Source organism: Acipenser ruthenus, chromosome 18 (genome assembly GCF_902713425.1).
Source record: "Acipenser ruthenus chromosome 18, fAciRut3.2 maternal haplotype, whole genome shotgun sequence".
Lineage (NCBI taxonomy): Eukaryota > Metazoa > Chordata > Actinopteri > Acipenseriformes > Acipenseridae > Acipenser > Acipenser ruthenus.
The window spans coordinates 8066786-8094633 of NC_081206.1; the positions used below are offsets into that span (position 1 = coordinate 8066786).

The 27848-nt window shown below is 37.6% G+C and overlaps 1 protein-coding gene and 1 pseudogene across 1 annotated transcript; both read right to left on the reverse strand.

Annotated features, from left to right (window-relative positions):
* On the reverse strand, positions 1-3515 carry LOC117418883 (P2Y purinoceptor 1-like; annotated as a pseudogene).
* An 8329-nt stretch (positions 3516-11844) lies between these two features.
* On the reverse strand, positions 11845-15373 carry LOC117417635 (P2Y purinoceptor 1). Its single transcript, XM_034029789.3, has one exon. It carries the CDS (start codon positions 15170-15172, stop codon positions 14042-14044), a length of 1131 nt encoding a protein of 376 aa, XP_033885680.3. The 5' UTR covers positions 15173-15373; the 3' UTR covers positions 11845-14041.
* Positions 15374-27848: the final 12475 nt, after the last annotated feature.

Here is a 27848-nt window from a genome sequence, read left to right on the forward strand (position 1 = left end):
TTTCAGGCAAAAGCCCTTCTTCAGCTGTTTAAAAAGAAAAGTAAACACAGTGCAGTAAACTTGTTGCTATTCAAGAGTTGTAATTATACAAAAATTCTGTGGATGATGTCATTATTAGAATAGAATATTTATTGCCAGAGGTTCCAAAGTTCCCAGTTTGAAGATAAACTCTCGCTCCTTTTGTTTCCGAGCAACATTTGTTCCATAGCACTGATTGATCACATTAACTGTGATGTCTTCAGCAGTGTGATCATCACTGTTGAAGTGATGGGCTACTGGAAATGTAGTGGTGTTAATGTGAATGCTTCTTAAGTGTTCTACAAACTGGTCTGCTAAACGCCTTTTAGTTTCCCCAATATACAATTTGTTGCATTTCTTGCCGATAATGCAATAGACTATTCCTTTAGAGGTACATGTAAAATGTTCATGAATGTTGAATGAAGATTTAGTGCCTCTAATCTCTGTTTCAGAATGAATGTATTTACAGGTATTACATCATGGTCTATTACATGGATATGTGCCTTTCAAAGGTTCCTCAGAAGGACGAATAGCACTGTGTACCACATATTCTCTTATATTATTGTCTCTTCTATATGATATCAAGGGGGGTCTTGAATAGGCGCTGTAGATGGGTCTTGTTGTAAAGTTTCTTTGCACAATTGTCTGTATCTTTCTGCTGGTCGGGTGGTAAGTGAGGACCAGAGGGATTCTATCATCTGTGTGTTGTATATTGTTATTATATAAAGCATTTTTTCTATTTATATTTGAAATGCAGGATTTAGCTTTAGTGATGATCTTGTCTGGAAAGCCACAATTTCCAAAAAACACACACATTTCCTTGCTTTTGGCAAAGAAATCTTGATTGTCGCTGCAAATACGTCTTAACAGTTGTGAATAGGGAATGGAGTCTCGGCAAGCCTTAGGGTGTGAGGAGTCATACTGCAGAAATGAATGAGAATCTACTGATAAACTTCGCTACCATGATTCCTTTGCCAAAGGGAAGGAAATAACTAAAATGTTAACAGAAGGACGCCCACAAACTGAGGAACACCCAATATAGATAAGAAAAACCTTGAATAGATCTGGAAAAGTCAGACAAATCTTGTTTCAGAAAATGTCCTGTTCTGCTCTTCATTACACTTTGCTAGACAAGCATCTTGATATTTTAAAACAAAACAAAAATTCAAAGCAGGCTTTAAATGATTCAAGTATAAAAGGTAGTGCAAATTAGGCCAGATATTTCTTCACTTGAGTTTTGAAAACATAAACAACGGCATTCTTGTTACAATGTTCTGCTACTGAGGCAATGTATCAAGATATCAAAATATATGTTGTCTTGCAGAAATCTATTTTTCCATCCACTTCTTTAAAAACATTGATGGGTGCACTGTCTGATGCCTTTAACGAAGGCACTGAAATATGTATCTACTTGACTTCCACACTTTAAAAAGCATCTGCTGTATAGAATAATATTTCATTGGTCCTGCTAGGCAAATGAACAGCAACCTTGCCATCTGACAGAGACTCAAAGGATTCAGGTAATGTATTACTAATACCAGTGCAGTGTTTGATGATTTGTCCATACAATGACTAGAAGACATCTTAATCATAAAGTCAGAGTATTGTCGATGTAAAGTGAGTCGCTGTTGATTGGCAATGTTGCTGAATCAAATTTCATAAGTGCAGTAATATTCCCAAACAGTTTAATACAATGTACATGATTATTTACAGTAACACTGAGTAACCCAGATGAAATAGACTACTTAATATACAGTGCAATATAGAAATGCTTCAGGTATTTTACGTACAATAAGCACTATTATTTTGTATTTATTTTTATAAACTTAATTTACCATAATTAAGCATGATCTTCAAAATAGTGTCTCATATATAACAGAATACATAATATAGTATAGAGTGCTGCACATACACAAGCTGGTAGTGGCTGCCCAAAAAAAATATGTTTCCATGCTGTGTATTTCTGCACTTCTCTATGGAAGAAACATATTGAGCATTAAAAGGAGCCGTTTTCAATTCAGAAGCGTCATGCTGTTGAGTCTCTTTTCAGATTTCACATTCAATATTCAACATTTAACATTTGAAGGGTTTGTTTAAAACACTTTTGTAACCACTTCAGGACTGGCACATTTTTTTTAAGAAGCCCGAATCAGTTTTTTAAGTGAATCGGTTCTTCGCGGGTGTTCATGTAGAATCCAACCTGTCCATCGACAACTGAGTGGATTTTCGAGCTGATAAATGCCCCAGTGAACGTCTGGCCCTTCTACTAAGAACATTCATCTTTATAATGACCTTGTCATTGATTACCAAATAAACTAAGGGATTCATAGCGCTGTTCAGACAAGCAAGTCCTCTGCTCACCTGATAAGACACATAGATGTGATTGAAAGCGTCACTGCATTTCCCTTCAATTTGCGATACCCTTGTCTTTAAATTGAGATTCCTTAAAACGTGATAGGGTATGAAGCACACGACAAATAACACTGTGAGGATTACAATCAGTTTCAAGCATCGCTGCTTCATCAAAGAGTTCACGCTGGGCTTTTTCCTGTTGGTGAGAACGAATGCTACATGACCATAGCACCCCAAAATAACAAGCAACGGTATATAAAATCCAGTGATAGTCCATCCGATGCTATACGGCAGGTACTTGAAGATTTCGTCATTTGATGTAGTGTCGTAGCAGGCGGTTGTAGAATTCTGATCTGATTTATCGAAGTACAAATCTGGGACAATTTGAGCAATGACCAGAACCCAGGTTATGACAGATATTATGACTGAATGACATACTCGGATTCTACCCATCACTTTCATTGGGTGGACAATGCCCAAATACCGGTAAACACTGATACATGTTAGGAATCAAATGCTCCCGTATAAATTAAGATTGAAACAAAATCGAGTTATCTTACAGAAGGCGTGCCCGAAGATCCACTTTCTGTCCATGGCATAGTAACAGACCAGAAAAGGTAAAGTGATTACATACAGTAGGTCCGCAATGCCAAGATTCAGAACAAACACGTTGATGCAGCCGATTGTTGTCCATTTTGCAAGTAAACTCCGTAATCCCCAGCAATTGCTGATGACACCGACAAAGAACACGATCACATAAACACTCGGCAAGAATACTGAGGTAAAGGTCTTGTCTACCACGCTGCACCGGGTGTTGTTTTCTGCGCTCATGTTTGACTTCTCATTCGGAATAGATGCGTCTGCAGCGCTTAAGTAAAAACCATGCGGCGCAATAGCAGCCAGAGAGAAAAGAAACATATTGGTTGAACTACTCTGTCAAGGCTTCAAGTTCCAAAGTTTTGCAGTAGCACCGCTTGTCAGGGCATGCAATCCAATCCCTGAGCATTCAATTCAATCAAAGACAAGAGCCGTATTATTCAAACACGTGGATTGCAACAACTGTGTATTACTATGACTAATTTTTTTCGCTTTCAGGTTCAATTGCTCCCAGTGCGGATTGAGTGAGGTTTCGTGAATGAGGCATGTGCTTTCATAGCAAAGGAAATGACACGCACTTGCTGAATTAGAATACAACTGCACACACACACACTTACGGAGGCCTCTTACCCCGTGATGTAAATTGCAAGCTTGGAGTGTTTTTTTTTTTTTTTTTTTTTAAAGAAAATATGACACACTGTATCGTACTAATAGGAGATGTTTATGTAACCCGCCCCAAGTTCTACAGTGACTATCTAGCTAGGCCCTAATGTAAGTTTGTCAAGGGCAGCTATAGCACGTCTTAGTTCACTTGTGTTGTAGTTTGACTGAAAAAGTTTGTACAGTGAAGAATGGCAAAGTTAAAGTTACAGAATTGTAATAAATGAGATTGTTCAATATTAAGTAGCCTAGATTATTATTATTATTATTATTATTATTATTATTATTATTATTATTATTATTATTATTAGCTCCAACCATTTCCAAGTCTGATCTTGGTATTTTAGTCTCCAAGATTAAAATATTTCTACCTTTTTACTTTCGTTCAAAAAAGCAGCATTTCAAACTCTCCCACCTCTCCGTTGGATGATGAAAGATTATTAATTCATAGTAACAGTAGTATCACAATGGTAGCGCTCAGAAGATATACTGTTACTCATTGATTTTATTCGTATTTCTCCTTCAGATTCAGCACTATGCCTCGAACGAACATAAGAAAAATCATCAGAGCATCATCATATACGCATTAATATATACGCATTAATATTGAAAAATAGCCCTTCTTGTTGGTGTTCCTTGAATTAAAATACCGTTAATAAAAGATCATTAAATTGTTAAAACGTTTGAGTGACGTGTGTTTTTGAGTGAACATACATTGGAGTAGCATGTAGGGGTAAGAAGCCCTCATGGGGGCTTTTTGCCCTCGCGTGGGGGTAAAAGGCCCCCTTTTTAGATTTTTTTATTTTTTTGTGCATTTATGATATCACTAGAGACTCCTGCTTATACTCAGCTAAGGATTTTGCATATAAGTTTATTAGATAATAAAAGGAGAGAAATGTACATTAGTTTATATGACAAATATGGAATTTATCTTACCCCACCATGTCTATCTCTCTTTATTTCATTGCACCTTAATTTTAGTCAAAGTGAAGGGTAGCACCACGCACTGGTTTCGTTTTTCTGTAAAATGAAGCGTCTTTGTTTTAATAATGTTGTAAATAATAATAATAATAATCACATTAGCTCCTTAACACGCTGGTGGTATTCCCTGAACTGTTTCCTTTTCTTAGTGTGTGTGGTGTACCCATACTCTATTTCATTGTTTTATTTATTGTATTTCGTCTCCACAAAAGGAGCAAAAGGAGACAGTTATTTCTTTTCATGACTTGCTACAGTTGTGTTTGGGCTTTTTTTTTGGTTCCTGGTTGCTTATGTCAAAAGTAAAAGACATAACAAATGTATGCTATCAATGCATCCATAAAAACCGTAACGAGTATATTCCTGAATCCAATCCAAGTATAACTTATGCGTTTATTTATGCGTCTATATGGTATGCTAGTAAGGACCCCAAGTGTGTTCTTCAGAATGCCATTTCATGTCCCAACCATATTGTTTATAAATGAACCATCTTAAAAATAAATTAACCATACTGTAAATAAATGATTTATATTAAAAATAAATGAACCATACTGTTCATAAATTAACCAATGAATTATTTCCTGAAAGGCGCCTCATACAGGCAGACCGGCTTTGTCTGTTGCTGTATTGCTCCGCAACTGTTAACTTGCGGGACGATTGCTTGCACCCTGCGGCAGGGTGCTGGGATTCTGAACCGTGCGGCAGGGTGCTGAGATTCTGAACCGTGCGGCAGGGTGCTGAGATTCTGAACCATGCGGCAGAGTGCTGAGATTCTGAACCGTGCGGCAGGGTGCTGAGATTCTGAACCGTGCGGCAGGGTGCTGAGATTCTGAGGGTGCTGAGATTCTGAACCGTGCGGCAGGGTGCTGAGATTCTGAACCGTGCGGCAGAGTGCTGAGATTCTGAACCGTGCGGCAGGGTGCTGAGATTCTGAACCGTGCGGCAGGGTGCTGCAGGGTGCTGAGATTCTGAATCGTGCGGCAGGGTGCTGATATTCTGAACCATGGGGCAGGGTGCTGAGATTCTGAACTGTGCGGTAGGGTGCTGAGATTCTGAACTGTGCTCTGTTGTCAAGACTGCCTTCTTTTTCCGATAGTAATTTCATCCAGTGCTACAATATATACGTGTCTGCGTTACCACGTGTACGTGACTGAGTTACCATGTTTCATTACTATGTTTATTATGCTAAATATATTGGCTTATGCATCAGACTTATCATACTGCTATTCGCAATTCAGTTACTGTGGTGCAATATACGGCTAAAGACTACGGCTTACTACTAATACTGTACTCGTATTACTATTACGCATGTAGTGTATGGAAAAAAAGCAAAGGTTGTATACTTTTACATGCTTTTAAATGTGTCTACCTTTAATTTTAGGCTCTAAATACATATTTCAAAATTACATGAGTCGTCTGAGGCTAGATACAGCGCATATTTCAACACATATCCACGAAAAGTAGTCCTAATAGCAGAACAGAAACTAATTTTCTCCCCAACCGTACCCCACTTTATGCTTCTTAAAGATTGGCTAGTGTGACCAGAAATTGGGCGTGGCTAGGGTTCCGCTTGTTTGGGACTTTATGGAAGACCGAGGTCGCTATTTTTGTGTCAGAAATCTGGCAGCCCTGGTGTGCATACTGTATTCGCCTTGAGCAAAATTTATGCTAAAAAAGGGGCGCACCACTGCAGTAGGGTGTCTTATAGTCGACAGTTGTGACGTTTACAGATGCGTTGCACTTTTCAAAGTGGCAAATCACTGATCCATACACCACTGCACAGACTCGGGTACATTTCTTCAAAATGCACGATACAAAAATGAACTGAAGGATCTATGTACAACGAGAACAATCCTTGCACAACATACAACTGTGTATGTTCTGTGTATTATATTAGACAGTTACAATAAGTATAATGAATTTATAGTAGGGGGAGTCTGGATTATAAAGCAACATTTAAATGTATTTATCCATATATTCTTGAAATTAGGAAGTTATTCTGAATAATTTAAGTGTATTTTTGGCCCCATGTAAACTTTGTAATTCAATAGTAACAAATATGATTTAAAATAAAAATATGACTTTTTATATATATATATATATATATATATATATATATATATATATATATATATATAATAAGAGCCAATGTTTCGGTATGTTTACATACCTTTATCAAGGGAAAGTGGAGGTACTTATAGGCTTTTGATGGCAACGACACTCATTTATTTCTATTTAAATCTATTATGTGATTGTGATGTTATTCACCACATACTGTAGTTGATGAGGTAATGATCTACTATTCCTTTCTATTTAAACCTTCAAGCAATTATTTATTCATTTATTTTCTTTTTGTCTTCTATATTGTACATTGTCTAATTACATTTTTTTTTCTAAAACTACGAATTTCAGGTCATTCATGTTATTCATATTCTGCTTGTTCTTTGTAAAGTGCTGAACCATTGGTTCATTTACTTTTGTATTTCTTATGTTTCATAGGTGGCTCTGTATGCGTTTATATATATATATATATATATATATATATATATATATATATATATATATATATATATATATATATATTAGCTCAAAGAGCCAGCTGCCCAACGTTTCGATATGTTGTACATATCTTTCTCAAGGGAGCCTGTGTTTGAATCAGAACATTGGAGGTATTTATAGGTTTTTGACGGCATGACAACTACTTGTTTACATTCAAATCCATGATTTATTCTAACATGATGTAATGCTGTTCTATATATTGTAACATCATTTTGCTTCTATCTTTTACTTCAACTTCGATATATATATACAGTGCCTTGCAAAAGTATTCAGACCCCTGACCAAGTCTCTCATATTACTGAATTACAAATGGTACATTGAAATTTCGTTCTGTTTGATATTTTATTTTAAAACACTGAAACTCAAAATCAATTATTGTAAGGTAACATTGGTTTTATGTTATATGTTGGAAAAATATTTTTAAGAAAAATAAAAAACTGAAATATCTTGCTTGCATAAGTATTCAAACCCCACACATTAATATTTGGTAGAGCCACCTTTCGCTGCAATAACTGCTTTAAGTCTTTTGGGGTAAGAATGTACCAGCTTTGCACACAGTGTCAGAGTGATTTTGGCCCATTCTTCTTGGCAGATTTGCTCCAGGTTGTTCAGGTTGGTTGGATGACGCTTGTGGACTGCAATTTTCAAATAGTGCCACAGATTCTCAATGGGATTGAGATCAGGACTTTGACTGGGCCACTGTAGGACATTCACCTTTTTGTTCTTGAGCCACTCCAATGTTGCTTTGGCCTTGTGCTTGGGATCATTGTCCTGCTGAAAGGTGAATTTCCTCCCAAGCTTGCAAGCAAGATATTTCAGTTTTTTTTATTTTTCTTAAAAATATTTCCCAACATAAAACCAATGTCACCTTACAATAATTGATTTTCAGTGTTTTAGAATAAAATATCAAACAGAATGACATTTCAATGTGCCATTTGTAATTCAGTAATATGATAATATGAGAGAATTGGTCAGGGGTCTGAATACTTTTGCAAGGCACTGTATATATATATATATATATATATGAGAAAATAAAGAAGAGAAAATGATATTTCAGGTACTTAAAAGGGTAGAATAATTGATTGAAATATTGATCATTTTGGTACACAGCAGCACAGCACAGCATATATATATATATATATATATATATATATATATATATATATATATATATATATATATATATATATATATATATATATTGTAACACAGCAGGGAGGGGGTTAAAGCCTCCCTGAGTGGAAAACATGTGTGGAATGCACATTTGTTTAGTTTAATTGTTTTGGTTTATTGTTTCATTGATTTGTTAATTGTTTTATTATTAATTATCCCCTGCACCTGGTAGCTATTGTTAAATTAAAACCAGGTGCAGGGTATTTAAGAGAGGCAGCTAGTCTGCTCAAGGCTGCTGAGGAGAAGGAGGCAGAAAGGTGTGCTCTGCTTCCTGGCAGTCAAGAGTTAAAAAAAAAAAGTAAGTGCTGTATAAAACCAGTGTGTTTTGTAAGGACGGGGAAACCGTGTAGCTGTCCCGTGTTAGCCAGGGTGTTCCGGTGTGTTAGTTAGTGCTCGGACAGAGCTAGGTGTTTATTTTGTGTGTTTTGTTAGATTTTTGTGTTTATTAAACATAGCGCACCAGCGCTTAAAATCCATTTCTGTCGTGTTGGGTCTATTTTTAAAGGGGCAACGAACCCGAGTGAATTGCGCTTTATTACAATATATATATATATATATATATATATATATATATATATATATATATATATATATATAATATATATATATATATATATTACCCACTTGGAAATATCACTTATTTAGGTATTTTCCATTAAAACAAAGTAAAAACAAAAATGCCTTTGTGAAAACTAGGCAACCCCCTTCTTTCAATTGGGTTTTAGTTCTTAATCTCTAACCGCGTTACTGCTGCGAGTTGTCGCAGGTGTCATAAGTGCCAGTTGTACAAAGTGGACAACAAGACTTAACCATTGAAGAACAGCTAAAACAATCAATGCATTTATATTTCAGGGTAAAATCAAAGTGTTGTGCCTTTTACAGCATCAAACAGGAAGAACAGATCTATTTTACTTGCATGATTCTTTACACAGTGGGCGTTGAACTCGTGAACACGTTTCAGCAGGCAGGTGTAAAGATTAAGGGTCTGATCTCATAAGATGTTTGCTCTGCTGTATTCACATTTACTGATATGTCTTTTAACATTAGATGTAACTGTTTTTGGTCAAGTGAAAAGGCATAGTTCCTCATTAGGTTTGAAATAGTTCTTATATATTTGCAGTGTATGTGTTTATCACATGTTTTATATGACCTGTGCTTTATTCTTAAACAGTTTGATTTACAGGGAACAGTCCATGTCTTTGTTTCAACCAGGAAATACATATTTCTTTTAAACATACATTATTTTCCTGTGCACATAAAAACACTTACAGGCAGCCTCATAGACTATAATAAGATATAGCGACAATGATTGCCGTAGAGCAGGGGTGTCAAACTCAGTTCCTGGAGGGCCGCAGTGTCTTCTGGCTTTCATTCCACCCGAGCTCTCAATTACTTAATTGGTCTAATTATTTGATTAATTGGACACATTTAACACTTCTCTTCAGGCCTCAAAATGTTTCATAGGTAGTGAATCAAGTGCGTTTTTAAAACCATCAACTGTGAAAGACATTGAAAAATATTAAATATATCAAATTGAACAAATAATTAGATCAGTTATGTTAATTGAGAGCTTAAGTTGGAATGAAAACTCCCTTGAGGACTGGAGTTTGACGCCCCTGCCGTAGAGTCTATGGCCTTCCCCACACTGCAATACAAATTCAAAACAAAAAGAACATAAATGGTTGTAAGAACAACCTATACTGTTAATGAAACTTAAGGATAAGGTTTGAAAAGCACTCAGATTTGAAGCAAGTCCAAGGCAATGGCAAACATTTTCTTAGCGAACTAAAACAATTGCAACAGTATAAACTAGCAAGAAGCAATTGACTAGCTTACTAACATTAATAAATGTTGATAGTTTTTTAAAAAATATTTAGGTAAAATGTAGCGTAATATATTTATAAACTAATAAAAATGCCAGCTAAAAATATTCAGCAAGCATCAGACCCCCAGTTGCACAATTGAACCTGGTAGACCACCTCCCCCAGCTGTTCCAGCACTGTACACGGGTCTACCCAGGCAGAGTCCAGCTTAGGAGAGTGCCCTTTCTGCCAGCAGGGGGCTGTAAAACCAAACCAACTCACCCGCTTGGAAGTGCCGACCCTTTTCTCTTAGTACTCAGTCCCTGGTGTACCTGGAGGTACTGTGACTCAGCTCTCGTCCCATCATCAGCAATGCAGGAATTATTATTATTATTATTTGTTTATTTAGCAGACACCTTTATCCAAGACGACTTACAAAGACTAGGGTGTGTGAACTATGCATCAGCTGCAGAGTCACTTACAATTACATCTCACCCAAAAGACGGAGCACAAGGAGGTTAAGTGATTTGCTCAGGGTCACACAATGAGTCAGTGGCTGAGGTGGGATTTGAACCGGGTACCTCCTGGTTACAAGCCCTTTTTCTTTAACCACTGGACCACACAGCCTGTGCATTGACTCCTGTGTGGCAGGCAAGCAGAACAAGAGGTAAGTGGTGTTCCCAGTCCCACTGATGTTTGCTGGTAGCGATGGCCAGCGAGTATTGTCTCTGTGAGAGACAGGCACCACCAACTGCCTTTGCTGTTCTCCACTGGCAGGAACCTGCCATCGCCGGTGCAGCGCGCCATCCAGGCACTCCAGAGATTCCCACTGCGGCCACAGCCCTTTGATCGCTTGGGAGAGGGGGGCTATTTCCATCCAGTCTGGCCAGCGATTCTCTTCTTTCCATCACAGCAAGGGGACGAGCTCTGGGTCCTTTCCTTGCTGCTCCCGCCATTCAGTAAGGAATAAGGGCTGTACCTCTTGCACTGTCACCGTCGCTCCATCCTCTCCCAGCAACTCTCTCTCTCTCTCGCCTCCTGCCCATCGCAGTACTGACAACCCACTGCAGGGCCACCTGGACAGGGCATCTGTGTTGCCCTGCTTTGCCCCAGGTCGATGCTAAATGGAAAAGTCGAAAGTCTGGAGTGTTTCGAGCCAACCACTTAGCGCTGCATGGTCGGTGCGGAGCTCAAACCGATGGAGAGGTAGGGGCGAAAGTGCTTGATAGCTTCCACTACTGCCAATGACTCCCTTCACGTCACACAGTAGTTGCGCTCTTCTTTGCTGAGGGTGTGGCTGTCACATGGGTGGCTTGGTGGTCACGTCAGACCAAGATGAAGCGCTGATGCGTGTATTTATTAGATTGAATAAAAGACTTAAACAAAACAAAAACACTTAACAAACCAAAAAGGCATGTTGGCCAAAACAAACAAACAGATACAAAACAAGCTGGTCCAAATCCCGTTCTTTCTCCCTGAACACCCAACCAAGACTGAGAGGTTCCTGCCTCTTATGCAGCTATACCTGAGCTTGATTGCTTGTTAATCATTCAGTCAGGCTCAGGCACATTCTGCATGTGAACTGATTTGGCAGGGAAGGCAATTAACTCTTCCCTGCCGACCTAAAACAACAGTGCACAACAAACATTTAAATCATAATACAGCAGTGCACAGTACACACAAAATCCACACAAAACAAAACACATAATCCATAAACCACATTTATTTTTATATTCAAGAGCAGAATGATTTTTTTTCCAAAATACTATTTTTACTCGCTAGATTATATTGTATTTTCATGGTATTATAGCAAGCAACCCTTTCTAAGTAATTTAACATATACAAAGTGAAATGGCATTATGAGGAAATATTTATATATATACCGTGCTTACTCAAATTTAAGTTGCACCCCCAAATACAGACACCAAAAAAATAGACCCTGAATGCAAGTCACTTTTAACTCTTAATGAAAAAAAAATGGTTAAATTATTTAATTTCTAGGTGCCAACAGGGAACACTGTATTACAGTACATTAAAGCATCAGAGTACACCACCTATTACAAATGCAAATGGGAAAAGAAAATATGTACAATACAGTACTTTCAGTATTGAACAACAGTCACTGCAGTTTATGTAGCTGGGAAAGGGTAAATTACTTTGAACTTCAGTCTGCTTTATTGTCCTCGTTTGTTTAATTTGGCCAACGTGACTCTGTCATTTCCACAGTAAACAAAATTACTTTTCTTTTAAAAGCTGCATTAAAAAATGTTCCTGAAGTTCGCTGTGCATCCATTTTAATATACCGGCACAGTCCCGAGAGTAATATCTGTAGTGGGCAGTACTTTGTACAGTTGGTCGTGTTCAAGCGCATCAGAATAACTGACATGCGCAAATGTAAATTGGTACCCTAATTAAAAACCTTGAATCCAAGTTCCTCCCCCCAAATTTGAACTTTTATTTTGACACAAAAGTGTGACTTAAATTTGAGTAAATACCATACACACACACACACATTGAAGACATGCATAATATTTATACTGATACAGTGCTGCACCTAAGTACTTCCTGTTGCAAGTTACTTTCAGTCATGACGAGCAAGACAGCAATCTGACAGACCGATATACTGTAGATTACTGTGGTTTGATGAACACACTTTGTTTTTTTCATCTCCAATTTACCTGAAGGAAAGTTGTAAGCACTGTGAGGTGCATATTAAACACCACTCAGATATGTTGCCTGTTAATGGTGGCCCCACAACCTAATGCCAGTGTTACGGCATGTTTCAGACAGATGTTTCCCCCTGCCAAAGGGAAGGAGACTAATCAAGTGTTAACAGAAGGCTGCTCATATAAATAAGAAAAACGTTGTGTGAACTTGACTGGGGATTTTCTGGAACCACTTTAGAATAGATCTGGAAAAGTCAGACAAATCTTGTTTCAGAAAATGTCCTGTTTTGCTCTTCATTACACTTTGCTAGACAAGCATCTTGCTATTTTAAAAACAAAACAAATATTCAAAGCAGGCTTTAAATGCGGTTGCGCAAATTAGAACAGATATTTCTTCATTTGAGTTTTGAAAACATAAACAAAGACATTCTTTACAATGTTCTGCTGCTGAGGCAATGTAGATGTCTTGTAGAAATCTATTTTTCCATCCACTGCTTTTAAAAACATTGACTGATGCACTATCTGATGCCTTTAATGAAATATGTGTCTACTTGACTTCCACACTTTAAAAAGCATCTGCTGTATAGAATAATATTTCAATGGTCCTGCTAGGCGAATGAACAGCAAACTTGCCATCTGACAGAGACTCAAAGGATTCAGATAAAGGTTTTGGGGAAGCAAATTGTGATTTAGTAAAGGATTCCTGAACAAACCTCACCAGTAATGTATTACTAATATGAGTGCAGTATTTGATGATTTGTTGATACAAAATAAACGACTATAAGATATCTTAATCATAAAGTCAGAGCATTGTCGATGTAAAGTGAGCCGCTGTTGATTGACAATGTTGCTGAATCAAATTTCCTAAGTGCAGTAATATTCCCTGTTTGAAATAGTTTAATACATTGTATATGATTATTTACAGTAACGCTGAGTAACCCAGATGAAATAGACTATTTAATATACAGTGCAATATTGAAATGCTTCAGGTATTATTAGTTTATCATACAGAATACACTATAGAGTGCTGTTCGTACACAAGCTGGAAAGAAGCCAACGCGGCTGCACTAAATCTGTCTGCATGCTGTGTATTTCTGTACTTCGCTATGGTAGAAACATATTGGGCATTAAAAGAAGCCGTTTTCAATTCAGAAGCGTCATGTTGTTCAGTCTCTTCAGATTTCACATTCAATATTCAACATTTGAAGGATTTGTTTAACACACTCTTGTAACCATTCAGGCCTGGACATTGTCCGTTTTTAAGAGTGAATCGTCTCTTCGCGGGTGGTAACGGACCACCTGTACATCGACTGCGGTGTAATTTCGAGCTGATAAATGCCCCAGTGAACGTCTGGCCCTTCTGCTAAGAACATTCATCTTTATAATGACCTTGTCATTGATTACCAAATAAACTAAGGGATTCATAGCGCTGTTCAGACAAGCAAGTCCTCTGCTCACCTGATACGACACATAGATGTGATTGAAAGCGTCATTGCATTCCCCTTCAATTTGCAATACCCTTGTCTTTAAATTGAGATTCCTTAAAACGTGATAGGGTATGAAGCACACGACAAATAACACTGTGAGGATTGCAATCAGTTTCAAGCATCGCTGCTTCATCAAAGAGTTCACGCTGGGCATTTTCCTGTTGGTGAGAACGAATGCTACATGACCATAGCACACCAAAATAACAAGCAACGGTATACAAAATCCAGTGATAGTCCATCCGATGCTATACGGCAGGTACTCGTAGATTTCGTCATTTGATGTAGTGTCATAGCAGGCGGTAGAATTTTGATCTGATTTATTGAAGTAGAAATCTGGGACAATTTGAGCAACGACCAGAACCCATGTTATGACAGATATTATGACTGAATGACATACTCGGATTCTACCCATCACTTTCATTGGGTGGACAATGCCCAAATACCGGTAAACACTGATACATGTTAGGAATCCAATGCTCCCGTATAAATTAAGATTGAAACAAAATCGAGTTATCTTACAGAAGGCGTGCCCGAAGATCCACTTTTCGCCCATGGCATAGTAACAGACCAGAAAAGGTAATGTGATTACATACAGTAGGTCCGCAATGCCAAGATTCAGAACAAACACCTTGATGTAGCCGATTGTTGTCCATTTTGCAAGTAAACGCCGTAATCCCCAGCAATTGCTGATGACACCGATAAAGAACACGATCACATAAACACTCGGCAAGAATACTGAGGTAAAGGTCTTGTCTACCACGCTGCACAGGGTGTTGTTTTCTGCGCTCATGTTGTTTGACTTCACATTCGGAAAAGATGCGTCTGCAGCGCTGAAGTAAAAACCATGCAGCGCAACAGCAGCGAGAGAGAAAAGAAACATCTTGGTTGAACTGCACTGTTAAGGCTTCAAGTTCCAAAGTTTTGTAGTAGCACCAATCCAATCCCTGCTGGTGCGCCAAGACACACTGATTGCACCAACTGTGTATTGCTATGACTTATGTTTCGCTTTCAGGTAAAGTATCTGCTGCTTACAGCGCGGATTGAGGTTGAGGTTCACTGAACGAAGCGTGTGTGACATTGCCTCAGCACATGTTTCAGAGCAAAGCAAAGGAAATGAAACGCTCTTGCTGAATTAGAATACAACTACACACACACACACACACACACACACACACACACACACACACACACACACTTTATACAGTACTTGTCAGGACGGTACAGTAATTCAAAATGCACAATGCAGACATTAACTGAAGGTGCTATATGTATTTATCAAGATTTTATTGAAGTTAGGGGGATAAAGAAAACAAATGTTAATCTTATTTTGAATAATAAATGTGTACTTCTGGCATCATCACACCTCCACCTTGTGTTTGTTGCAAAGATGTTATCGCTTCAAAAGCTGTTTCCTCCTTTTTATTGTAACGTTCAAAAACCACAAGCCTGTCTGTGAAACCAGGCGTGCAAAATGTCAGCAAAACTTGCAAAGAAAATGTACAAAATGAGATTTACTGGTTGCATAAGTATTCAGCCCCTGAAGTCAATACTTGGTAGAAGCACCTTTGACTGGGCACCTGAAGAACATTAACATGATGCCACCACCATGCTTGACAGTTGGGATGGTGTTGACTGGGTGAAGTGCAGTGCTGGGCTTGCGCCAGACGTAACGCTTGGAATTTAGATCGGAAAGTTCAATTTTTGTCTTGTCTGACCACAAAACCTTTTCCCACATGTCTGCAGTATCATCTACATGCTTTTTCACAAACTTTATATGTGCTTTAAGATGAGGCTTTTTGAGTAATGGCTTATTTCTTGCCACCTGTCCATACAGGCCAGCTTTGTGTAGGGACCGGCTTATTGTACAGTTCATGTTAAGACTCTAATTCTTAAATGCTTATAATGTTAAAACGTTTTTAGGAACATTTATAATAAAGTTTTTAAATAAAGTTCTCTATTTTTCATCCTAGTGCATTTTGTTCTTTGATATGTATTTTTTTTTGGTGGGGGGGGGGGGGGGGCTTTTCCCTGGGGCGGGGCAAGACGCCCCTTGGATACAAAAGCGACTAGAGAATGAGGAATAAGGTGAGTTCTAGATACAAGATGATACTCTGATTGAACAGAGGTTCACAAAGATTTTAATACAAACACTGTGAGGTTGTGTTCTGTCTAGCCTGGCAGCGAAAAAGTTTAACGACAAAAAACAAATAACGTGGCACACTAAGTGTCACTTCAAGAGCACATGTCATTTACTTACAGTGCAGAACTATGTAAATTGTCGTGTAATTACAGTGAATTTACAGGGGCTGCTTCCAGAACAACAAAACGCAGACTACTCTCCCCATGGTGGCCCCACACCATATTAACAGTGTTGTAATGAAGTGAAGTTTTAATTATTACATTTAAAAATAACAAAAACGAGTTAATTCTCTAGTCTTAAACAAAAACAACTTACAAGTGCTTCTGTTTTTAAACTCTACTAATTGTGTACCAACTTTACTTCCGCTGTTGGTTGATACAAGTTAACATCCACGAGCATACCCCTTTTCCCACCACAAGATGTCGCTGTTTGTTTGCATAAGGCGTAAGTAAACCCATTGACATGCATTATATTGGTTCTATTCCTGTACCACCTTGTTCAGTCTGATTCATGTCCATTGCAAAAATAAACAATTAAAATACTGTACAGCTGATTATATCCATCAGTCAAAGAAGATGTCTATTATTTTGATTTAAAAAGTCTACACTTGGCCAAGAGCTTTCTGTTGTATCCTTACCGTGTAATATTTTTTGGAAACCACTAGGTGTCGCATTTAAAAAAAAAATGGCAGTAAGTGTTGATTATCGTTGAATACATTGTTATTTATTTCTAAATAACTCAATTATACATGATTTTAAGCTATTTATAAATACGTGTATCTTAAGGTATAAAAAAAACTTTCTTTGAAAAACAACAACAAAAAACCTGTGTTGAAAACTGACGAGAAAAGAATGGTTAGGAAGCAATAAAAATATACTCGTGGGCTTTGTGTCTTTTTCTAGATTTAGATAAGGTTTTCAACAAGGCTTGCTTTCTGATGAAGGAGAGTGCATAGGCCAAACTATGCAGTAAACTATGTGGGATATCGCAGCATTCAGCTACGTCCAAAATTTCAGTTGAATTAAAAGTATTTAACTAGATCTTTTTCTTATAGTTTTTTACAGCATACTGGTGATAGAAAATGATTCTGTTTGTGGTCCTGGAATCAGGTTCTTGTGAAATTGTTTCCACTGACAATACTTTTAAAATTAGATTGCTTTCCCATCACAGCTATTTGAAGGAAGTATGTGAACCTTTAGAAAAATGAAGAAAAATGAAGAATGTCTCTTGATATTGCCAAAAACAACTAGAAAGGTTCAGGGCGTTCTCTGGATGCTGTTTGGAAGTTGTTCTCATTTTCTGCCAAAAGCAATACATGTGCTTAACCTATTAATACAGTTAACCTATTCAAGACTGTGAACAATATCACGTAGAAATTACTGACCACTCCTGAAATACTGTACACTTGTGGCATTGTGGCAGGCAGTCAAGCCTGGTCAGCAGCAGAAATAGCAATCCCATACACAGAAATGCAGTTAAAGAGCCTTGGAACACTTATATAAACAAAACAAACACAAAACGTTTAAACAAAACTCACGCTATGGCTATCACAGTGTTTCCTCTCCTCTCTCTCTCTCTCTCTCTCTCTCTCTCTCTCTCTCTCTCTCTCTCTCTCTCTCTCCAAATTATTTAAAGGTGTTTTATTGCCATGACAAAATTAGCGGTATTGCCAAAGCAGTTACATAAACATTATGAACATCAATATCAAAAGTAAATAATGAAAAGGAATAATTAAATAAAGAGGTAGGAATGTGTCTTTCACCCTGACCAGGTATTCTGCCAGGGTAAGTCTCTTTGTAGGGCCTGATAGCATTCAAGTTTGTTTCTTTGTCCCAGAGAGTGAAATGAGTTTTTGAGGTGAGATATAACTTGGTTGACTCTGATTGGCATTGTTTTAGCAGTGTTGTCCAGAAGCTGACTGATGTGAGTGCCATTCATTGCAGCCAGCTTCATGGCCAGCTGGCTGAGGGGACTCTTATCTGGGCTGAGCTCTTGGCTTGCCAGGGCTTTGTGATGGTAGGATTTTGGGTCACTGTCGTTTAAATGAATCCAGTATTTTAGTGCTCTTTTTTAATATTAAGCATCAGTGGGTAACAGCCTAATTCAGCCCTGCATGCAAGATTCGCTGTATTTCTCTGCATTTTAGTATATTTTTTACAGAATTCTGCATGCAGGATTTGTGTTGGGTATTTGTCCAACTTTGCCATATTCTTATGGGGGGATTTCATGTTATACAGCTTCCTCTTAATGGCGGAGAAAGCCCTATGTGCTTTTCCTTTTAATGCATTCACTGCCAGGTTAAAGCTCCCTGATGCACTGATGGTCAGACCCAGGTAGGTGTAACTGGTGCTGTGCTCCAGTGTGGTGTTGCCCAGAGTGAAGCAGTACCTGTTTCCCTGAGATCTGGCTTTTTTCTGGTAGACCATAACTCTGGTCTTGTCCAGGTTTACTGCCAGTGCCCAGTTCTGACAGTACTGCTCTAGCAGTGACAGGCTCTTCTGAAGACCCTGCTCTGTGGGTGACAGCAGGACCAGGTCACTCTGCATCATGTAGAGTGAGACCAGGGACTGCAGACTGTTCCAGCACTGTAGCCAACTCATTGATGTAGATGTTGAACAGTGTTGGGCTCAGACTGCAGCCCTGTCTCACTCCACGACCCTGTGTGAAGAACTGTGTTCTTTTGTTACCGATTTTCACACTGCACTTGTTTTCTGAATACATTGACTTTATTGTGTCATATATTTTACCCCTTACAGCACTTTGAAGAATTTTATAAAACAGTCTGTTGTGCCAAATTGAATCAAATGCTTTTTTAAATCATTTTTTTGTGATTAAAGAATGTGTAAACTAAGGTTCATCTCTTTATGATTGATTCTGAAATTATAGGTAATACAAGTTTGCAGAAAGTGTGTGATACACATACAATGCACTTATAAGCAAGCACAGGCAGACACAGTTGTATGTTGTTCTGAATACAGTTATTAAAACTGATGCAGCTTTATTCCAATGTTCCTGTAAAATATTCAGTTACCGGAGTAATAGAGTAACAGATTATGATTAAGTACAAAGATCAATTAGTATTACATTAATTCCATTAGATAAATATGATAGAGATTATATACATTTAATAGTTACATACATATTCACAAACTCCAAGTTTAAAGGCATTCATTCTAGTAAAAGTTGCATTGAGAATCCCTGCCTTTGTCATCTTGTGATAGAACGATGCAGCACAGTTTGGATAAAGAAACGTTGCAAAAAGTCCATTGACAGCATATTGACCACATCAATAAAGACAGAAGTACATATAACTAGAGGGCACAACAAGTGTTTTATAAATGAAATAGGTTCATTTCCACCCTTTAGACTGTTGGAAATGGTGGATCCGATTTAAAAACACTCTCCTGTGAGCATTGCCCCGATTTAAGTTTTACAAAGAAACATCACTAGATCAGCCAATTCCAATGCTTTTCTCCTTATCAAACTCAAAGTGCTCCTCTGGTCTGTTCTCCTGGTGTATCCAGGTGCAGTACATGAGGAACAAAATCCAGAATAAGGTTGGAAAATCTCTTTGTGGAAAAACTTCATGATTCCTGCAACTCGTTTCCAAACCTCTCTCAAACACCTCCACCCATTCCAAATCCCCTTCATCCCTAGGCTGTGCTTTGAAAGGCACATTTCATGATAGAAATCCAAACACATGTGCCAAACCCACAGCTTGATCAGCTTAGTTCTACCCCACCACTTGAAGAAAAACAGAAATGTAAAATCTCCTCTTGCGGTTTTGCAAAAACAAGCATACTGGGATGGAATTTCCTTTCAAATGTTGAATAAATCTACGGCCCCCTAATGCTAGCAAAAAATCTCAGCTAAAAATATTGACAGATCCTCCACAAGCAAAGAAAGAGGTTTCACAGAAATGCTGTTTTGTGACTTTATTTTATTTTTAGTAATGGTACTAAAGAAAGAAAACTTACAGTTGTTTGTTTAGTCCTTTTTTTAAAAAATCCACATCATATAAGCCGCTCTGTAAGAAAATACTACTTATTATGTCAGTTTTTTTGTTGTTTTTAAAGAAAAAAAGAACTGAAATATTGAAGTCCAATGATACACATTTCTAAGCTAGTCCATATTTAGCGCATTGAGTTTTCTTGATCAGGGGACCTGGGATATTATTATTATTATTTATTTCTTAGCAGACGCCCTTATCCAGGGCAACTTACAATTGTTACAAGATATCACATTATTTTTACATACAATTACCCATTTATACAGTTGGGTTTTTTTTTTTACTGGCGCAATTTAGGTAAAGTACCTTGCTCAAGGGTACAGCAGCAGTGTCCCCTACCAGGGATTGAACCCACAACCCTCCAGTCAAGAGTCCAGAGCCCTAACCACTACGCCACACTACGCCACACTGCTGCCCCACACTGCTATGCTTACGGAAAGACATGAAACACCCACTTGCAAGACAAAGAAAGTGAACTAACGAATGTGGATCTGAAATGGTTTAATGAGTTGTAAAATAACTACTTCTGATGTTACTGCTCTGAAACTGGGGAGGAGTGATGCTCAGGAATTGTTAAGCCATGAATTGGGCATTGATTTAACAGCAACTCTGGGGAGAAGGTTGTGTTTTCAGATTACACTGGGGTGAAGTTTTAGACTAGCACATTTGTTGCTCCCTCAATGGTTCATTTCACATATTTCCAATCTCTCAAACAGGATGACTTCAGTAATTACTCCATAACTCTTTCAAACCCTGATGTAAGTAAGGCATTATGGGAAAATGTGAAAAGGTCTATGGACCAATAATCATAGACCACAGGCAGTGTAATTTGAAGATAGCTCCAACCAATGGCACTGCTAGGATTTACAAAGACCACACCGCCATCTCCACACCACACTGTGTAATAAAGTTTAAAGATAGCTGTCAAACATTTGTCTAAATACTTATTTCCAAACCGTTTAATCCAGTCTATTCCAAAGAAAAAAAATCCACATTAATGTTACTTAAACATTTTGAGAGTGCTAAAGAAACCTTGAATTTATATCACTTAGGTGTTTACTTTCAGTTTTACTGTATAAAACTCATAGGCGTTTACTTTCAAAAACTATGAGTTAAATGCTTTGAAAATATGCCCGCAGTACAGTATTTTTCCCAGATTTTACTGCAGGGTTCAACATTTTACTGTGCGGGGTCTTTGTGCCCAACAATCCTACATTAAATACTCACCTGGTTCAAACTGATAATAATATTAATGATAATGAAAATTATATTAATAGAAAATGATAATGAGCCTTTCTTCATATAGGTTTGCATGCTAACTGCTCTAAGAAATGCATTCAAGTAAGTAATTCAATTCAGGACTTGGGATAAGTGGAGATGAATTCCAGTAAGGAGTAATGCGGCTCTTGACTAGTTCCCTGTTGTCTGCAAATCATTCCAGGAAAATTCCCATATGGATCTCATTGGATTTTCAGCAACTAATAAAGCATTACATTCTGTGCTCCAAAAATGTATTTTTTATATACAGTACATGCAATACATTAATCTTTGCCATAATACAATTCAGAAGGACCGAATGTGTGTGTGTCTGCCAGAAATTCTTTCAGTGTTTGTAATTTCCCTGACTGGATTGTATCTGCAATAACAAGCCAAAAATGTTTTAAAACACTGGAACTAGACTATGTGTCTAAGTTCTTTCCAGCCAAAAATTATTTTGTAACAGCTTTTATCAATTGGTTAATCAGCAGTTCTCAAATGAATGGAAGGAAATCCTTCTGTCCAGTGATTTTCTACAGCTAAAACAGTGTTTGGCTTCAGCCTGCATATCAAAAAAAATGGTTTAAGATTGAGGGCAGTGAACTGTATACTATACTGTAAGGTATAGTAAATGACAATTTACGGGTAATGTTGAATTGACCAATTGAAACAATATTCTGGCTCTATAACCGTGAATGCAGATAAGCTTTTGTATAGTGGTTAAGACTATTGTTTGCGCTGTGCGTAGTCGCTGTTTCTGGCGAAGCCTATTAATACTATTAAACTAAATACTTCTCTGTATTTGCTCTCTTTATTGTACGAATATATATTTTTCAAAAATAATTTATTCCAAGCTGAAAGGCTTATTGAATTGGGCCACTTCAGCTTACTGAAAATAAAATTGGTCCAATGTACACACTGCCTTACTCTCTTCTGTCAACAGGGGGCAAACAGTAGAGTCAACATGGAAGTTACATACAAATTCTGTTTGGCTTTCTCAAGTAACGTCATTGGCTCACCTTTCCGGTAAATACAAATGTGGCTGATTCACCCAAAGCTTCCTGTGAGTAACCTGTGGGATTTTCATACATCCCTGACGGAATGCCTAGAATCTAGGTGTCACTTCCTTTTGATGAAATATGTGGCCTGCTGGGTTTCACTCATGCTTGTCTGCATTGCTGTCTCCAATGTTCACTCTACATTTGGTAGGCAACTGTTCCAATAGGATATATCTACTACTTATTACGCACTAAAATAAATAATATCAACATGAACAGTATTAGCCCCTACATAACATGCAAATACTGTCAAAATCTGTCAAAATATTAAAATAAACCAGTAGTCAGAATTGCCGAGCCTACACTTTTGAAAAACAAAACAATGTCACTGAGGGGTCAAACTTTATAATGTATGAATCAAATTACCGGTAAGAACATGACATTAATGAACGATAGGCCAGCTGATTGATCTCAAAACCTTGTCAAGTCATGTCTTAAAGGATCCCGAAGAATCAGTATGAACAACATGACTAGGTTACCCATTGTGTAACCCAGTATCTCTGACCTTCTCTTCTTATTCAATATACAGTATTTACTTTCCAACTGTGTTCTCAGGTCATGGTTACTGTACTGCAAAGTATTGGTTATGGTTAGCTTGTTCCACGCCTTTTATGATTTTAAAGGATTCAATCAAGCGCCCCACCCCCCATTCTTCTTTTGAATTACTAGAATCTAGACACAATAGAAGCACATTATTTAACACAGGGAAGTCGTGTTTTTAGGTTTAACCAATATTACACAACAAATAAATATACTGTACAATCACTCAAAAGCAGTTTAAACACAGAGGACTGAACAGTACACACATGTAAGCGAAATTCTCAGTTTATATTAAAACAGGGAGTTTTAATACCGTTTATACATGCGCACAGCTTCACACAAGCACACATAGCCAGTATAACTGGGCTGTTTTGTAGATAGACAAACATAGCATTAAAAGTTTCACATCTCTTCGCTTTACTTCACAGTTTTTGATTATACTGTGAAAAGCATACAGTCTGGGAGAAGTACGTCACTCAAGCAGTCTTTATTGCAAGGTAAAGATGCAAGAGTGTGATTAATTCTGAGTGTTTCTACAGTATCGTGGTGGCTTACAGTAACACACCCTATACAGGTACTGGCATTGTGCCAGTCTGCTGAACAACTCCCATTCGCAAACAAAACATTCTCATATCAGGCAAAACAACCCATTTCAAATACATATCATTAGGACATTTCATGACTGACTTGTATCCCTGTTAAACCACAGCACTTGCTTGCATCCAGAGGTCTGTTAGTTGGGTTTGCTATTTACCTGCAGCTCACTGTTAATATCTGATGTTTTCACAAGCAGTATGTGTGACTTCCCTACCTACAAGCTCTCATCTTGAGCAAGAGGTAATAATGGCCATTGGTAACACTTTAGAGTCTGTTATATATAGCTAGTTATACAACTGGACAGCTGTGTTATATATAACTAGTAATACAATTGTACAGCTATGTCCAAAGGTTTTGAATCACGTAGAATTTTAGTATCGAGACATAATGAAAAAAATCATGGTCATCTTTTATTCAACATCATGTAATCAAGGAAATTACAAAATGATGATATAGCAAATGTCTACCAGAAGCCATAATAGTAGTACAGTGTTTCAAGGAAACAAGTCTGATGGATGTTTGTGATGCCAAATATTAGTGACAGTATGAATTACACATCATTTCAGTCCGCTGCTAAATGCTTCAAAAATCAGCCATTTCATACATAGTCATTAACATGAGTATCAACATCTATTCCAGTCATAACTCCCTCCCCAGTCCCAAGTTCAGTGATGGGATTTATTATTGGATAATGGTGGCCCTTAGGGTTTTAGTCACTTCAGAAATGTAGACAAAGACTACATATGTACAGCGTATGAGTGACAATAACATGGATCCCTGAGACATCTGACTCTCACACCTGAACTGAAATTATTAATAGTAACCATTTGTCAGAGATCTTTTCAATAGTCTGCAAACCTACTGACTGGTCACTCAATACAATATCCTTTGGACAGGCGAATAAAAATTGTACACAGACTCTGGTCTGTTGCATTCAGAACATAAAAAGTTTGTAAGGTAGTGGTAATAGAATGTCCAGGTCAGACTATGCTGGTGCCAATGAATTCTGTAGATGAAAATATTCAGAGACTTGAGTAGAGTATTGGTTTTATCTGTAAGAATTGGAAGGTGAGGTGTTCAGGAAATTGCTCTCTAGAGGAAAGGTAGCACATTGTTTATAATGTTTTAGAATTTTATAAATATTTTTACAAGTCTGGTTCTGATTCGAGACATGTGCTAAGCCAGTAATTACAAGTAATCGACAAAAAAAAATGTGGTGAACATTTGTTTTGGAGAGGGTTTCAAAGTCATACCAAATAAAGGAAAGGATATTTGAAGTCCATAAAATGGTTACAATTTTGCTTTGGGATTGTTGCTAATACAAATATTTTGCACATTTTTGTAATAAAGTAAAAAAAAAAAAAAAAAAAGAAACACAACTGTCGTTTCCATTTCTAAGGGTATTTTAGGTGAAAAATAATAATGAAAAGATATTTCTATTCCATCCCAAAGGCAGTTTTTTTATAGGTTTTGCAAGGATTGTATCACGTCTTTCCTTTAATATTTTGTCTTTTATAGAAAGCAGGTGTTTAATTTTGCTTCATGCCTATGCGTCTGCCAAGTTGTTTTTCTACCTCTGCCTGGTTGTTTTTTTGTTGGGTGAGTAGACTATGAATCAGATGGACATTTTACCACATGAACATTCCTTGCACCTCACTCATTACGGTATGTGTTTTCCATGAGTTTTGCTATTCATGTACGGTAAGTTGGAAAATGGTAAAAGACTGCTATTTTAGCAAATAATAACAAGCTTCAAACCAGGCTGTGGCAACCGAGAACTTGCTAACTAGTTACAAATTGTATTTATCTGTGAAACCACTGATATAACAGCTTCCGATTATATTTAAGACTTCCAGCACTAATAACTTTGCAAGAAGACAACCCTACTGTAACTACTGGTTTGTTTAGGTTTTTTCTTGTTGCTAAGGTGATTTGTCCAGCGACCCACACAGTATTTGCTCTTTATCATGCATACACTTGATTGAGTTCCACATCTGACACAGATACCAGTTTAAATGGTATAATGTCAGTGATGGACTAAAGTACATTCTGCCTCAGAGTAGAAATGCCGTATCCATAGAAACTAACGTCAGCCTTCATCTTCTGTCTCCAGCCTCTGTCTGCTTGCTCCTCTCCCTTTCTATCCAGCGCTACAATTAATCAAGAATGTTTGTGTGAACCTTCGTTCAGAAGTCCCGGTTAGAGCATGTTGAGATTTGAGAAGACATGAGAGTGGGAAAGACATCCAGTACAGTAGATATCCTGTTCTTCACAGATACCTAGTACTGGTCTTTCAAGCCACATTTAGCTAATATCTATACAACTGCAGGCATTTATGCCAGTTTCAACAAGAACACAGCTAAACAAAAGCCCGAGTTTGATTTCTCAGAGGGTTTTGCCAGCTGTTCTAAGTGTCATGCTAATATACTGATGCTTGATTTTAATTTTCATTAATAACAATGCAGCTACATTTGTACTAATACATTGTTTCATACTACCCTACTGAACTTGTATATAATATCAATTAATACATTAAACACTTGTTTATATTACTGGTGGCAGTTCATGCTAATGCTAGATTAGGGGTTCCGTATGAATGTGAAATGTCTTGTTAAATAATGTTTACTTCATCCTAATCTAAATGTAACTACCAAGTACTGTGTAGTAACATTGTTATCAATGTGACTTCAAAGTGTTGCATAGTAGTATAAACTCATCACCCTAAGCCCAATTGTTTGATGCAATTTGCACTCATGCAGCTGCTGAGAGAGCTGCTTCAGTTAGAATTCTTCTCCATACACTGGAGGCACATTCCAGGAGCCAAAACAGACAGCAAACTAGCAGCACAGTCTTCTTTCAAAGCCTCAGTGTTTAACGGAATTCCCAGTCCACAAGGTCAAGTCTATCTCATACGACCCTGTTCCAGGGGTCACACACCAACAACATCCTTAATATCTTCTTTGTTAACCCTACAGAATATATATATATATATATATATATATATATATATATATATATATATATATATATATATATATATATATATATATACAGATGTGCTCAAATTTGTTGGTACCCCTCCACAAAAAACGAAGAATGCACAATTTTCTCTGAAATAACTTGAAACTCACAAAAGTAATTGGCATCGACCATTGTTTATTCCATATTTAATAGAAATCAGACTTTGCTTTTGATTTTTTATTCAACATAATATTGTAAATAATAAAACAAATGGAAATGGCATGGACAAAAATGATGGGACCGCTAACCTAATATTTTGTTGCACAACCTTTAGAGGCAATCACTGCAATCAAACGTTTTCTGTAGCTCTCAATGAGACTTCTGCACCTGTTAACAGGTAGTTTGGCCCACTCTTCCTGAGCAAACTGCTCCAGCTGTCTCAGGTTTGATGGGTGCCTTCTCCAGACTGCAAGTTTCAGCTCTTTCCATAGATGTTCGATAGGATTCAGATCAGGACTCATAGAAGGCCACTTCAGAATAGTCCAATGTTTTGTTCTTATCCATTCTTGGGTGCTTTTAGCTGTGTGTTTTGGGTCATTATCCTGTTGGAGGACCCATGACCTGTGACTGAGACAGAGCTTTCTGACACTGGGCAGTACGTTTCGCTCCAGAATGCCTTGATAGTCTTAAGATTTCATTGTGCCCTGCACAGATTCAAGGCACCCTGTGCCAGGCGCAGCAAAGCCGCCCCAAAACATAACCTAGCCTCCTCCATGTTTCACTGTAGGTATGGTGTTCTTTTCTTTGAAAGCTTCATTTTTTCGTCTGCGAACATAGAGCTGATGTGACTTGCCAAAAAGCTCCAGTTTTGACTCATCTGTCCAAAGGACATTCTCCCAGAAGGATTGTGGCTTGTCAATATGCATTTTAGCAAATTCCAGTCTGGCTTTTTTATGTTTTTCTTTCAAAAGTGGAGTCCTCCTGGGTCTTCTTC

Bases quoted from the DNA above. Each gene is read 5' to 3' on its own strand.
- LOC117417635 (XM_034029789.3), bottom strand. From the start codon at position 15,172: ATGTTTCTTTTCTCTCTCGCTGCTGTTGCGCTGCATGGTTTTTACTTC.